The sequence below is a fragment of the Hoplias malabaricus genome, chromosome 4 (assembly GCF_029633855.1).
Source record: "Hoplias malabaricus isolate fHopMal1 chromosome 4, fHopMal1.hap1, whole genome shotgun sequence".
NCBI lineage: Eukaryota > Metazoa > Chordata > Actinopteri > Characiformes > Erythrinidae > Hoplias > Hoplias malabaricus.
In genome coordinates, this window is record NC_089803.1 from 15,656,759 (window position 1) to 15,672,342 (window position 15,584).

The following is a 15,584-nucleotide window of genomic DNA, read 5'->3' on the forward strand; positions in this document are numbered from 1 at the left end:
TGTAAAAACCAACAGCTGTTTGCTTCTAATGAGACTCAACAGAAAAGCAGCGCTAGACAGAGAGCTCTGTATAATCATCACCCAGAGAGGCTGCTTGGTGGAAAACTGTTCCTAAGATTGCTCTTGTGGTTTTTCTGGACCCATCAACGCCTTCTGGGACAAAGAGGAAGAGGAGGGCAAAACTGAGGGACAGAATGAAAGAGAGAATGTGGGGAGAGAAACAGAAGGAGCTTGAAGTCTGAGGCCTGTGTTATAGCACATATAATCATGTGTTTGTGTGAATAACATGTTTACTGGGACTGAGAGAGAGAGAGAGAGAGAGAGAGAGAGAGAGAGAGAGTGAGAGACAGAGGATATCTGCCTCTTAGTGTCTTTCAAATCCATCTCCTTCCCCCTTTTCCTTTTCTTCCCCACACCTTATTTGACCTAAATACTTCCCTAATCCTGTTAGGATCATGACCCTGCATGTCTGAGAGAGGGAGAACACCTGAGTCAGAGAGAGAGAGAGAGAGAGAGAGAGAGAGAGAGAGATTATTTTCATAGGCCCAGGATTTGACCAGTTGTGGGCTTATACTAAATAATTTCTTAATGAACACTTCCTACTTCTTCACTGTACACTACTGTTAAAATGTATATCTGTTAATGGTCCTTTTATACTGATGCATGTAAACATACTCTGTTGAGATTCGTTGTTCTGTGTTGTGTATCATTCACATATCAGCCCAGGTAGGAATACTTTTTATTTATTTATTTTAACTTCATTGTGACATCACAAATTCATTTGTGTTTTAGTTTCTTCAGATTGCACATTCTGAACCTACATCGATGTTTACAGAACCTTAGTTATGAAGCTTTAAATAGAACGTCTACAATTGTGTTGAAACGCGTCTTTTAGAGTGGAACGAAAAGGGAAAAAGACGGCTTGTTTGTACGTAGCTTAAGATTAACTTGTCTGTACGTTTTTATTCACTGTTTAAATTACCACAGAAACTCTAACTGGAGTTGTTTAGTTGTGTAGCACTTTGAGTAATGCAGTTAGCGTCTCCAGAATTTGGAGACATTTCCACCTTAATGATACGAAACTGCAGAAACAAAACCTCAACCACCTGTAGAGCAGGAATAGTGCAGTCCTCATTTCGGTTCGTGTTGTCCAATATTTGGAGTTCTGTCCATTGGGTAAAACAATTCTGGATGTCTTTGCCATGAGCAGGGAGAGAAAAACTAGCATACCGGACCGATCCAGTTTGATTTTTCATTCATTTGCAGACCCTGGGGCTTTGTAAGCACATTAGACTGGTTTCGAGCACACAAATGCACTTAAGAGCTAGCAAATGGTGAGGAAATACCTTTTGAATTTTTTAATAAGTGTCTTTTGATTACAGACGTGAACTACGCCTTTATTAGAGACTTGAAGACAACCAACACAGAATGAGATCTGGGTGAGAATGATCCACCTCCCAAATCATACCTGCTCTGTGGGGGTCATGTGACAGTCCCAACCACTGAAGAACAAAGTATGCAGAGCAACAGATGGGCTATACAGTCTGTAACTGTACAAACAAAATGCTCCTGGTCAGTGGAGCTGATAAAATGGATGGTGAGAATGGACAGATGGTGTATGTATTCAGTCTGTAACCCTTAACTCTCACCACTTTAATAGAGATCAGCCAAGTGTGTTCAGAGACACAAGGTTAAAATGCTTTGCACTGGATCTAAAGGCTAATTTAGATGACAGAGGACGAAAGCCTACATCCAGGAGTTTAGCACTGTGCAAACTGCATGACCGAACCCTCAAACATGAACTAAGGACAACGAAGAAGAGCAGTTTTGGTGGAACATTTGTTTTATTGCCTTAAAAAACAAGCTTGACTCAAAACAAGACAAATCTCTTATTGTGAATTTTCACTACTGTGAACATGAAGCTTTCCACAAGCAGTTCTACATGGTCTGTTTTACTTGAAGTGTGAATTTAAACCAGAATAAAACAAATCTCTAAGCACACTGACAGTATACGGGAGCAAACTGACAGTATATATGAACCAAACATTCCACATACTCCACAAAATCAGTCTATCCATATATATTTATACATTTAGCACCATTCTATTTCATAAATGCATGATGAGCATATGTGAACACCGGAATGTACCACAGCAAGAAGTTCACTGCTGTAATGATCCATAAGTTAAGAAACTCCTTATTTATGGTTTTATATGAGGAGCACACTGTAGAGAGACTAGCAGTGAGACGAAATAAATAAAGAGAATGATGTTTCATTAAGCTTACTCTTAATGGATAAAAAAAAAAAAGACTTCAGCCAAGGATTCATAAAATGTAGTGATCTACTGTTCTTCGTTACGGTTGAGATAAAGTACTTATCTACAAAATCCACTAGAATAATTCCGACATACATGTGATTAACATTATAAACAGGCACTTAATACAGAGGCATCTGGACTTTAAAACAGACATCAGAAAGACTGAAGGATGAATTAGGTTTCAGATGATTGAAAGGGTAGATTAGAGCCGATAACTTTGTAAACATCAAAAAGTGGTCTGTACACGACTGCTGATATGAAAGTTAATTTACAAGTACTAAGCAACAGAACACTCCTCGAAAATTTTCTACAGAGAGAGAAAGAGAAAGAGAGAGAGAGAGAGAGATTCTGTCCTGTGTTCACTGTGTATCAGGCACTTAGAGATTTTCACACAATACATCTCTGCTTCCACTTAAACGAGACCTCAAACACTTTTAAAACACTTCTCTTAATCCTACTCATTCACAAACCCTCCAAAAGACAGTCCACCCAACACAGCTGCGTTCTGCATAGTCTCCATAATCCATTATGGACAATGCAGTGTCATGAGTAAGAGTGGTTTCTGTGCTGTACTGAGCCTAGCAGGTGATATAACAGAACTTTAAAGCAACAGTTAGATAAAACATCACATTTACTCAACCTCAGATGTAGTTGATCAGCCAAAACACGTTTAATAGCTATGAAGCTAACGTATGATGGAAGCTTATGCCCCATTAAAGGAACACTATATAATATTTTGAACTAAAGCTTCAGAATCATTGTGATGCGTCACTGAACGGTAATAGAGAGAATAGAGCCTCTGTCATTGCTCCTCTGGGCTCAGCACTGCAGAAACTGCACTATGGAATTATTGGGGGAGGGTTGGAAAACATACCCCCTCTTTTACCCTTCCCATTCATTTCAGTACAGTGCTGTAAAAACGAATTACATTAGGGGGAGACCAAGGAAAGAAAAGGAAAAAAAAAACCTAGTGTTCCTTTAATTAGCTTCACAGTTCCAGCACAAAACTAAAGCTGCAGAGTCTGGAGACCAAACATGTCTCGTCTAACCGAAATATTTAGTAAATATTAAACTAGAGTTTGGCCAAACTGTTCCTTTAAGGGTTAACAAGGGTTTAAGGGTGCTTACAGGAGGTTATCAGAAAATGGTGCTCGTTTCTGAGTCTCCATTCCGAGTCTGCTTCCGCTCCGCTACATTTCGAGTCCTCCGCTGTATCCCTGGGGACCTCATCTCCTCTGCCTCCTCCCCTATCACTGGGTCGTTGGGCTCGACGGGACGGGGCTGGGGGTAGTTGGGCTGGTAGTAGGAGGGGTATGTTCCATAACTGCCGTAGGGGTCCTCTTCCTCGCCCTCCTCTTCCGGATTGTACGGTTGGTAAGTATTCGGTGACAGTGGGACTACGGGAATATCGCTGTCAGTCACTTCAGGGTCAATTTCCCTCTCTGACCACCACCAAGCGGCACACGTGGGCACAAATACACACGCGCACACACAAGCAAACACACACAGACACAGCACAGAGTGGAAGGACAGGACACACAAGCACATGGTCACTGATGACATCACGACTACACCCGCAGCAGCAAGCTGGAAGTAGAATTATAGTTTGTGAGTGATGTGAGTGTTGGTGTGCGTGTGTTAGCCAGATGAGCTCAGGTCATGAACACCAAACACACACATATTACTGTGTAAAATCAGAGACATCCCCACATTTATATTGTTTCCAGTCAAACTGGCCGTTAGTTAAGTTATTCTTTTATCGGTTTGAGAAAGAAAGCAGAGTATTACCGAAAGATCTCAACAAACAGGTTTCATTTTCGAATCAGTGTTCTCGCATTTGTTTACGTTCCGAAGCTCAGCGTCTTTTAAGGTGGAACAGTACTGTTTGTAGTGTAACTCGTCTGTACGTTTTTATTCACTGTTTGAATTACCACAGAAACTCATTTGTAACTTGAGTTGTTTTGTTGTGTAGCACTTTCAAAAAGACAGATACACTTTGGTTTTTACCCATTTACAGACACTGAGGCTTTGTAAACACATTAGAAAAATTCTGAGCACACAAACAGACGGAAGACTAGCAAATTCCGAGGAAACAAGTGTTTTTTGTTTTTTGTTTATTAAAATTGAGCATTGCTTTTAACTATAGGTTTGGATACTCCTGTCATTTGTTGCTGACTTCCCCTGCCTTATAAAAGTAGATTATTTTATAAGCAACCTTCTCAGAATCATTCAGAAATAATATTTGATAACTTGTATTTAATGACCTTTTTTTGTAAAAGGTAAATAAATAAATAAATAAATAAATACATGGATGGTCTCTGACATTTACACAGTAAGGTACATCCCCAGTCAGTATGTTAGCTATATATAGCTGATTAGCAACAATGCAACCAAAGACTGCACTGTTATGGCTGTAAGGTGTGTAAATGAACCTGCGTTTTTATCCAAGGCAGAGCAAGCGTTTTATAAGCTGCACAGTGTGTGTGTGTGTGCATGTGTGAGTGTGTGTGTGCATATGAGATAGTTAAGAAAAGACTCCAGGCATCTGTACCCACAATCTACACAGTGTGTGTGAATAGAGCCTGCTGCTTAGTACTCATTCACAAACTGTGTCTGGTCGTCAACTGGAAAGAGAGAAAGACAGAGACACAGAGAGAGAGAGAGACAGACAGACAGAAACAAAATCAAGAGAGGTCAGTAAGACAGACAGTGATACATTCAGACGAGGCTTTGACTGAATCACTGATAACACCACAGCGATGATGCTTCTTTATCATTCAAATGATAAAGATATCCACAAATACAGGAGAAATACACACACCGAAATCTACACATAAGCACTGCATAACTAATACAGTCACATGCAGAAGTCTGGGCACCCCTGGCCGAATTACATGTTGTTTATTTTCTGGAAGTAAGTGCACATCCCTTACAGCATTTTAAAATGGCTGGCCGGTATGACACTATACCTGGTTAGTCAGGTGCATTAGCAGCTGTATGCTTGACGTTTGAGTACGGTAACAACGGACAATATGTATGAGTGAGTGTGTGCGTTACAAGCCAGTTTCATGAGGTGCTTTACAACTGAAAATGTAATTCTACCAAAGGTGTCCACTTTTGCATTAGACAGTATTTATGGCATAAACTCTTACGTAAGCCGCTGACATTACGTACAGAGCATTCAACGCTGCATTCATCTCAGAAGAGAAGAAAATCAGCTGCATATTGATAGAGTTCACACAAGTGCTATGCTTATAGGATGCTTAGGTGGGATTCGGCATAGATGCAATGCTCACTCACACACACATATACACACACATACACACACATAAAAATATACACAAACTGCTGTTTGGATCTAATATGACACTGAAAGATCCACACAGTACTAAGGGTCATGATACCAGAGATAGCTTTTTATTTTTAGCATTAATTTTGTTGGCACTGCAGCAAAAGGCAGCTGTATTTTCTCTTTAAACACATTCCTCGTTGTTCTGTTATGGCTTCACTCTTCACGTTTATACAGCTTAAAAAGCTCTCTGTGTATCAGTGGCCTTAGTGTTCATTTTAAACTGCACCATGCACTAAACCTAAGGGTCTACATCTACAAACACTACTAAACCACTGTTGTCATGAGTAGCCCTGGTCTTCACCACCAGTGTCACACATGACAGAATGCAGAGTTCTCAGTTTTGTGTAATTTTGAGTACAATTACGTGCAAGGAAGAATCATCTGAACAGGACATCAAAGGTGTGGTTTGATGTGGTGATAAGATGATGGAAAACTTTGAGGCATGGATAGGTGGTGTAATAGTGCATAATCCATGCACTCCTGAAAAGAACTGTTATTTTCATGGGAAGCGTGTTTTATCTGTAACAACATGAGTGTTATATAAGAATAAACACAAATAAACAATATCTTGCCTGTTATTTTTTTTTCAAAAATTAAGTACCACTTACAACTACGACCACACTTATAAATGGTTTAAATCTGTTTATTATATGGTTATTAATTAAGTTAAGTTAAATTAAGTTAAAACACATTAAAGGTCATTAATAACAATTTTGAACACGGGGTGACCGTGACCTCTTTTTTGTCTAATGCTGAATGTGTCAAGGAATTTACTGAAAATGGCAAGGTAAAGAATAAACTAAGACCTGAGAATATGGATTTATACATTTCATATGTAAAGGTACACACCGTATTATCATCGTTGTCTAAGAAGACATTCTATCAGTGATTAATTGATTAAACGTATTAATGAATATGTGCTGAAATTGACAGGGTTAATGACGACTGATGTAGAAGGCATAGTAAGGTCAGTATCCGGCAAGATCTGAGGTTTAACAGCTGTAGATGTATGTGGGATCACAATTAGGCAAATAACAGGACACTGTTAACCTTTTTACCTATGAGACATAACTGATTATTAGTGAGTTTTAATATGTTTATAACCTTACTAATAACCTTTAATAAACAGATCATAAACAAACTATAAACTTTATAAGTGTTGTTTGTTGTAAAGTGGTACCAATGAAATTTTAAATTGCCAAAACAGAGCCTTGACACACAGACAAATATAAATCAGACTTTATTTAATTAATGTTTATTTGTATTTATTCGAATTTTATTGCTGTTTGTTCAGGCGTATAAACACTCACTGCCAAGGATAAACAACATTCATTTTACATTTTCTCAGAGGTCCTAGTACATTTCTGTATGTATGTGTATTTGGGTGTGTGTGTGTGAGCATAAATGAAAGTAACTAACCTCCGACACTGTATCCGCAGGAGTTAGGATCACAGTAGCCTGGGGGTCCGGCAGGTCCTACTGGCCCAGGCATGCCCGGCCTGCCCGGAGTTCCAGAGTTACCCGGACGACCGGCAGGGCCCGGACCACCAGTTCTTCCCTCACCAGGTGGCCCTGAGATTACACAAACACAAACACACGCACACAAAACACATAACACATGCACACATGGGTCACAGACTTCAACAGTCTCTTCATTTCCTTTGTGGGGGTGAGTGTTCCCTTAAACTTTGCTTCGGTATTCAGTTGTGCACTGATGACCCTAGCAACTAGAACTCCCATCATGCACTGCAATCAGCAATGAATTGTTTCTCAATATAAAATAGTTACCCACAGACATTGATTCAGTCCTGATATTTATGTTTGTTTAGTGATTAACTATATCAGACATTTTTTTTAAAACACTAATATTAAAGGAAAACCTAAAGGAGAATAGAGCCTTTGACTACTCCAGGCTCAGCACTGCAGAAACTGCACTATATAACATTTGGAGGATGGTAGGAAAAGCACAAGCCCTATTCTCCCTATTACAGATCAGTGAAGCCTCACGATGAAGGTATAAGTTTAAGGTAAAAATATTAAGTTGTGCTTTAAATGTGAATGTGTGTTCCATAGCGTGGTGAACCCAGACAAGATCTCGTAAAATCTCACATTTAAAGGATGTCGATAAAACAACAGGATGTCCTTACTGAAGCTGTCTGAATAAGGCACCCCACTCTCACACAGTCTCATGGGGCCATACGTGACTTCATAATACATATCTAGGATAAGTGAACCCACAAGTCATCCTCAAAATATCGTCCCCAAATTCCCCTAGCCCTTGCTATTCTAACACGTGGCGCACAATCTACAATACAAGCAAAACAGGCTAGCGAAACACCATCATTCACTGATTCACAGACATTCACATTGCGTAACATCCTTAGGCTAACAGCTAGCTTGTGGACCCTCAGATAATGTTCACAGGTGCACTACTGCCCCCACTTTGATCCCCATTCATGAACCGTTGGATTGTTTAGAAATTTCACACTTGGTCTGTTCCCTCCCTAATAATTCACCCCCATTCAGCCCAGACACATCTGACCATGTGAGATAAAGACTTCAAAAGATCCTGCCTGCAGTGCAGTTTGACTTTTTTCCCCGTTAAGCTCCAAAAGCACATCTCCTTTCTGAGCTGTTCTTTTAATGTCTATTGTGTGCCCTGTGTGATTGTTTACCTGGAGGTCCCTGAGGCCCTCTGGGGCCCTGGACACCCACACCTGGGCTTCCCTTCTCTCCTTTTTCACCTGGTGGACCTGATCACACGCACACACACACACACACACAGAGACAGAGAGAGAGAGAGAGAGAGAGAGAGAGAGAGAGAGAGAGAGAGAGAGAGAGAGAGAGAGACATCCGTTACCAACCTTCACTCATATTCATCAGTGGAACGCAGGGCACATTCCATTTCCACACGTCTTACGTCTGGTTTGACAGACACTGACTTTTTCACTAAAGCCTTAAAGGGGAATACCATGGATTACACTGCTGCATTATTTGCTTCTATGACTAAAGGTCCTGCTTCTTTTTTTCTGACAATGTATCTCCAGCCGATATGAAAATAGATCAAACTGGCTGATTTCTCCAAAACCATGACTTAGCTGTTTTAAATATAATGCAAGCATCTTTCAGGCAGTTTGAATGCTCTGACATAGGGCCGGACAATTATTCAATCTCAATATATATCACAATATAGAAGGTTTCAGTAACAATGGCTATGATTTTTAAACACGTTCAATATTGCAATATGCAATATTTACATCATCTTTCTCTGACTGACGTTCTTTACAAGGCGTTGCTGACAGTTCATTGCACACAATTTTAAAATTAGTTTAAATATTAACATTAATCCAAAAAAACTGTCAATAAATTAATCTTTAATCTCTTATAATCAGACAGATGAAAGATCGGATAGATCATCATATTCCGTTCTAATCTCTGATTTCATCTTAATCTTATCAATACTCCAGAACACACAGGTTCCTCCATTATCTTTATAGTAAAACTGCAATTCATCAATTAGCAGTAGGTAATTTAAAAAGTGAGCTGTGGCAGATAGTTCATGTTTCATCCCCCGTTAAGAGTGATCTCATCTCCACTCTATAATCAACACGTTAACCCTTTATCTCAACACCTCTGCCTCCGGGTTGTCCGTTTTCTCCATTAGATCCAGGAAATCCTGGGCGCCCGGATGGACCCTGCTCTCCCTGTGGTCCTGGAGGTCCTTGGCGGCCCGGTTCTCCTGGGGGCCCAGCAATTGTGCGGATAGACACCGGCTGGCTTGGAGCATGGTTTAGAATAGAGTTGAAACGGGCCATGTGACCTGAAAGAACAGTGAGAGGAAGGGTAAAATTTCACATAGATCACAATGAATCTTATGATCTATAAAAATTCCCTTTAAATTTGCTTAAAACTGTGGCTCCCAAACAAGCTTCAGCAGCAGCCTAAGTGTTTAGTCAGGTTATTTGAACACACAGTGCCCTCGCTACCAGCTGGGGGGTTGGTCTCAAGAAGCCCAATGAAAAACAAATTTAGCAGATGCTAAAATGCTGTTTATAAAATTGAAAATGGAATGGCTCCCTAGCCCTTAAATCATCTCTAGATTACTCAAAATACCAAATACAGTGAGAAAAACTATAAATAATTGTTATACTACAATGTTTAGGGAATTTTGTCAAGATAAATATACTCAACCAATATTAAATCAAAAATAAATTCAACCAACCTAGGTCTAATAACATAGTACAATTCAAATAAACAAATAGACAAGAATCAAAGTGAACAATGCTCAAATGACATGTTTTGGAGAGACAGAGGGTGGGTGAGGATGAGGATACAGCAGGGTATGCCGACACATCACTATTCAGTGTAGTGTAATTTTGCTTTTTCAAGAACTTCTGAAATATTTTCCCCTGTATATTTTCAATCTGCATTTGGTTAAAATGGAGGGTTGACTGTATTTCATAATGTAAATGAATATTAAGATGAGTTCAGACATCTGCATATTCACTCGTCCCCAGTGATGTTGTACTAGTGCTGCTGACTCACTTTGAATGAGCTGTTCACAGACTTGTCTGGCAATGGCTTGAACTGAAGAAGTAGACTGCATATCTCCCTGCAGAACACATACATGCACACATGTACGGACAGGTAGAGTTCAGACAGATTTATAGTGCTATTTTAAACTGTAAAGACGTGGTGTGATTCAGGCTTTGGTTTGCAGCATGTAAAAAGCAGAGTATGAGTCAGAAGGCTACAAAAAAAAAACACTCTAAAGATGGAGGCCCATATTCATGCAAAAAATGTCTTCACCTCCAGAATGGGTGGGTCAATACCCACACACACACACACACACTCAGATACACTCAAAAACATAGGAATAGTTGTGAAGGATCATCTAAGTTATGCTTGTCTCAATGGTACTGTTAACAGAATGCACAGAAATGGCTTGTCAAAAAGCTTCAAAGAAAAGACTATTCATAAAATAGGAAAAATCAAAGCACTTACCCGTTCTCCTTTCTCACCTTTGGTGCCTGCAGTACCCTGAGACAGGCAGTTAAAAACATCAGTTACAGTGTGAAATAAGACTTTCCATATCCTGCTGAAATAATAATAATTTTAAAAAATCCTTGCGCATTTACACTGCTGTACATTAATACATTAATCTGGAAGAATTGAAAGCTGAAGCCAGACAAAGTATCTGGTTTTGGGGCAGGTGTGTATTATCTGTTTTTAATGTGTGATATTTTATATAGTATATGTGTCTTTATTTTATTTATTTATTTATTTATTTTCTTTATTTGTCTTTAAGACAAAATACTCTCAAAAATGTGTACACATTAAAAGTTTTTCTCTGGCACTCTTTCTGACTGTTCACTGTTCCTCAAGTGTTTGGGGGTCAGGAAGAGGGGAGGGGGTGTGTGGTTGCACTTTATGCAATTTAGCTGCAACTCACTTTCACATTAAACTTCTACACACATCCTACTGCCTCTGCATCATCACTCTACGAATGTGAGCGTACTGTAAATAATCTCATCTGCAAAAGCAGGACACTGCAGAGAATGCTTGGGAACCACTGCTTTAATAACATCATTTGGAAAAGGCTAAGATTCAGTGTCTGAGCTGACGTTCCTTCTGTGTGTTTCCATTAATTGAGACCACGTGATGATAATAATAACGATAACATTAATAATAATGTGTAATTATGTGTCATTGTACAATTGTCTTCCGCATTTAACCCAACTGTGGCATTGAACACATAAAGACAAATGCACTAAGGGCTGTGAACACACACCCAGAGGAGCAGGCAGCCATCCCTGGGTGCAGTTGGGGGTTTGGTGCCTTGTTCAAGCTGTGGATTGAGGAAGAGGACAGTGCTGTTCCTTCACTCCCACCGCTCCCATTGTTTCTTGGGTATCGAACCAGTGATCTTTCAGGCCTAAGCCATTTTCTCTAACCAGGTGTTACATATAACATAACTATACCATATTTGCGGCGGCACGGTGGTGCAGCAGGTAGTGTCGCAGTCACACAGCTCCAGGGGCCTGGAGGTTATGGGTTTGATTCCCACTCCGGGTGACTGTCTGTAAGGAGTTGGTGTGTTTTCCCCGTGTCTGTGTGGGTTTCCTCCGGGTGCTCCGGTTTCCTCCCACAGTCCAAAAACACACGTTGGTAGGTGTATTGGCGACTCAAAAGTGTCCGTGTGAGTGAATGTGTGCCTGTGTTGCCCTGTGAAGGACTGGCGCCCCCTCCAGGGTGTATTCCCGCCTTGCGCCCAATGATTCCAGGTAGGCTCTGGACCCACCGCGACCCTGAACTGGATAAGCGCTTACAGATAATTAATGAATATACCATATTTTTAGACAGATAAATGTTGGGACAGAAGCTGTGACACCCTTTAGAATCCCACGCTATCTTCACCTACATTCACCGGGGTATATATTTAAGTTAGACTCTTTCTGCTGTATTATTTTCTTATCTGGAAATTACAGCAGATAATGAAACCTTGATCTGTTATTGCTACTGTCTTTAATTTATTCTTAGAATTTTCATGGGCACTAAAGCTGATAAGATGATATAATTATCATTTCAAAAGAGGTGCATCTGATTTATCTGAGTTTGGCTTCATCTCTCTGCTCTCTTTGCAAATGTGGCACTGTTAGCTTAAGTACATAATCTGCATTATCACGCAAACTGATTTATTTGAAACTGAAGAAATATAAACACCTTTTTTGACCTTTACAGGACAAACAGATGCCACAGTATTTCAGGACTGTTATAAAAACTGTTATTGTTTATTCTTCATTCTGAACTTACTGGAGGTCCCTGCTCTCCAATGGGTCCAGGAGGGCCGTTCTGACCCGGTGCTCCGGGAGCTCCTGGACCTCCCTGCAGAGAACAGAGAGCAGCTGTAAAAGCAGATAACCACTTACTTCCAGGTTGAATAAGCATGCAGCAGTTAAATCATGTTTATCTATGAAATGGTGCTGGGATGAAAGAAGGACTGGAACATAAGAGAATTCCAGGATGTTGAGGCTTTAGGGCAATAGCCCAATATCCACACGAAGTATGAGTATGTTTTAACACTTTAGAAACATTTACGAAGCACAAACAAATGATGGGTAGAACAGCATTGGGGGAAAAGAGATGAAAGAATGGTAAGAGATATATGGTACATACAGGAATTTCCTGCTAGTTTCAAAAATAGTAGGTGTATATATATAATATTCATATAAATAATGAAATCTTGATTTTATAATCAATGTGATTAGATTCAATAACAAGATTTGTGTTATAATATTTATGATCAGTATTTTTTACACTATATACAGTAGTTTGGTAAGGATCTCAAACTTTGCCTATGTCAGCATTTCTCAAAGTGTGGGGCGTGTGGGTATTGCAGGTGGGGCGCAAGGAATCTGAAGATATGAGCATTTCTTTATTAATGAGCCTGTCTTTATTAATGCCTTTTTGCTTTGTCTATAAAGCTTTCTCAGTAAAAAGCACCCACTAACAATGGATTCATTATTAGCCCTTAAACAAACTAAAATAATGTTAGATAGGACCCCAGAAAAATGTAGCTTGCCTGGAACCAAAATCTGCTTTTATTTGCAAACTTTTATTTTTAAAATGCGCCACAGAGATTAAGTGTTTTGGCAGCGAGTCAGATAAGGTGGGTCTTCTTTCAGCCTTCGTTAAGGCGCCTGTTTAAATATAATGCTCCAATCATCAGCTTCACGGCCTCTGATTCACCTTCAGAGTCTGGTTTATAAAGTTAGTTTTTACCAGCTCTGGGCTTGAGGTCAGTAATGAGAGGACAACAGACAACAATGACGGCTAATTACAGTTATGAAAGTGGCTTGTATATAACTGCTAGGGTAACAGAGGAGGATCTGAGAGTTAGATAACGTTAACATTATGTGTGCTCAGGTTGTGAGAAAGCGCTCTAAACATGCAGCAAGTTACAGCCTCACTCTAAAATGTAAATATTAATCAAACGCTGTTCCACACCATTATAAATGTACTATTTTACTGCCTTATCTACATAGAAATCAGCTTAAAGCTATCTAATATTTTGGGTATGGGGTGGGCTTTGACTCCTACTCCCTTGCACTTGCCTTTGCTCATTTTTGCACAGATGGAAAAATGAGAAACTGAAGCACAGTTTAATTAGTAGGACGATTTTCAGTATTTTTGAACATTGATGTTAATGTTGTATGTTGTTAATGGTGTTATAATGTTAAGCTACTGATTTATAGATAGAAGTTGGTGTTACTTAAATAAATTTGAGAATTGTAAACTGCATGTGTATTTTATTACCTTTTTTTGGGGAGCAATATGGTACAGATGGGGTGCGGAAATTCCCCTTCGTATGAGGTGGGGAACGATAGAAAAAGTTTGAGAACCACTGGTCTATGTGAATAGCTGTTAGCTTACAAGCGACTGAATGTCATCTTTCATTGGCTCATTAATGAAATATCTGCATACATTTTTGGTAATCTGCACCAGATTTCAAGCATTGAAGCTGATTTATCAACTGTACTCAAATCTCCGCTTGTTTCCATGTGGTACTAAAGTATCATGAATCAGATTACAATATCCATTATTTATTACAAAACAAATTGTATACTGAAGAATTATGAGTGAGAACTGTGATATCTATTCAAAGAAAAATGTTGTGATTTTCATCTTTGTTTATCAAGAATGTAGACCTAGGCTAAGCTGGTTTAAAGTGTGGGTAAGAGTATGTATTTGTGTGTGTGTGTGTGTGTACTCACAATACTTCCAGGAGGACCAACTCTGCCTTGGGGTCCATCTTTACCCGGCAAACCCTTTGGAGCAGAACATACTTATTATCGACAGCCAAATCATTACAAATGATAACTGACCACGTGCAAAACCATGTATCAACCAACATGGCTCTCTGCCCAACACTGCTCATAAAACACCTCTATGTTCTACTTCATTCATCAAGTGATATGAAAATATTTAAGTGCTACAGATGAAACCAGATGACTCTGCACTGAGCAGAAAGCTGGACAAACATATCTAAGTGAGGTGAGACTGAAGAAGGAAGAGGATGTTTCCAGAAAGCCAATTAAGCGAAAGCTATCACTCAAACAGCAACAGAAATATTACCCTGGGGCCTGGAGGGCCTTCCCGTCCTGGAGACCCTGGTGTTCCTGGCACTCCCTGTAGAGAAACGTGTAATAATTTTATTGCGAACAGAGCAAATCTAGAGTGTAATATTCTGTCGTAATTGTTTATCATTTTTAGAGAAATCTAAATCAGGAAGAAGAGCAGTGAGTTTAACTATTTCTAACATATTCATATACATTTTCGCTCTTATTATCAGTGTATTATAGGAAATGAACAGGAAGAAATGAAAATTAATTAAAATATTTAATGTAAAATAAGTGACTGCATAAATATTCACCCCCTAAAACGACAGGCCTATTTCAATAGACGTCCAGGCATTTGGGTTTATAAAAGCCACCATATTGCATTTATACACTTACTACTGAGATTTTAAATAGGTTTAAAATAGGCCACACAGTCACAAAGTGGAAACTCTGGTGTGCTGAGAGTACCTGAACCCCTCGAGGTCCTGCTTCACCCTTCTCCCCTCTCTCACCTGGACCACCCTAAACACACACACACAATTTGTAAGTTACAATACACTATCATTATCATAATAAGCATGGTAGAAACTTGTAAGTAAATTTAACTGTTCTAATTTGACTAAACATATATCTATCCATCTTCATAAACTGCACTTTTAAGGCCAGTGATTATACAACCTAGTCACCTGTAAATGATTTACAAGGTAAGAAAAGTGTTCACTTTCACTGGCATCTGTCAGCACCTCAGTTATAGAGCATACCTATTATTGTATCATATATCAGCCATTTACAGTA

At 39.4% G+C, this 15,584-nt stretch overlaps 1 protein-coding gene across 1 annotated transcript in view; it reads right to left on the reverse strand.

Annotated features, from left to right (window-relative positions):
* Positions 1-1,857: 1,857 nt before the first annotated feature.
* col14a1b (collagen, type XIV, alpha 1b) overlaps positions 1,858-15,584 on the reverse strand; it is a 98,750-nt gene continuing 85,023 nt past the window's right edge. Inside the window, exons 39-48 of the mRNA XM_066667792.1 lie at positions 15,258-15,311; positions 14,806-14,859; positions 14,445-14,498; positions 12,484-12,555; positions 10,675-10,710; positions 10,216-10,282; positions 9,302-9,490; positions 8,346-8,423; positions 7,090-7,242; positions 1,858-3,760 (exon numbers count right to left, since the gene is read on the reverse strand). Coding sequence (XP_066523889.1) covers positions 3,456-3,760; positions 7,090-7,242; positions 8,346-8,423; positions 9,302-9,490; positions 10,216-10,282; positions 10,675-10,710; positions 12,484-12,555; positions 14,445-14,498; positions 14,806-14,859; positions 15,258-15,311 — 1,062 coding nt within the window. The 3' untranslated portion in view covers positions 1,858-3,455. The remainder of the gene's footprint in view (positions 3,761-7,089; positions 7,243-8,345; positions 8,424-9,301; positions 9,491-10,215; positions 10,283-10,674; positions 10,711-12,483; positions 12,556-14,444; positions 14,499-14,805; positions 14,860-15,257; positions 15,312-15,584) is intronic.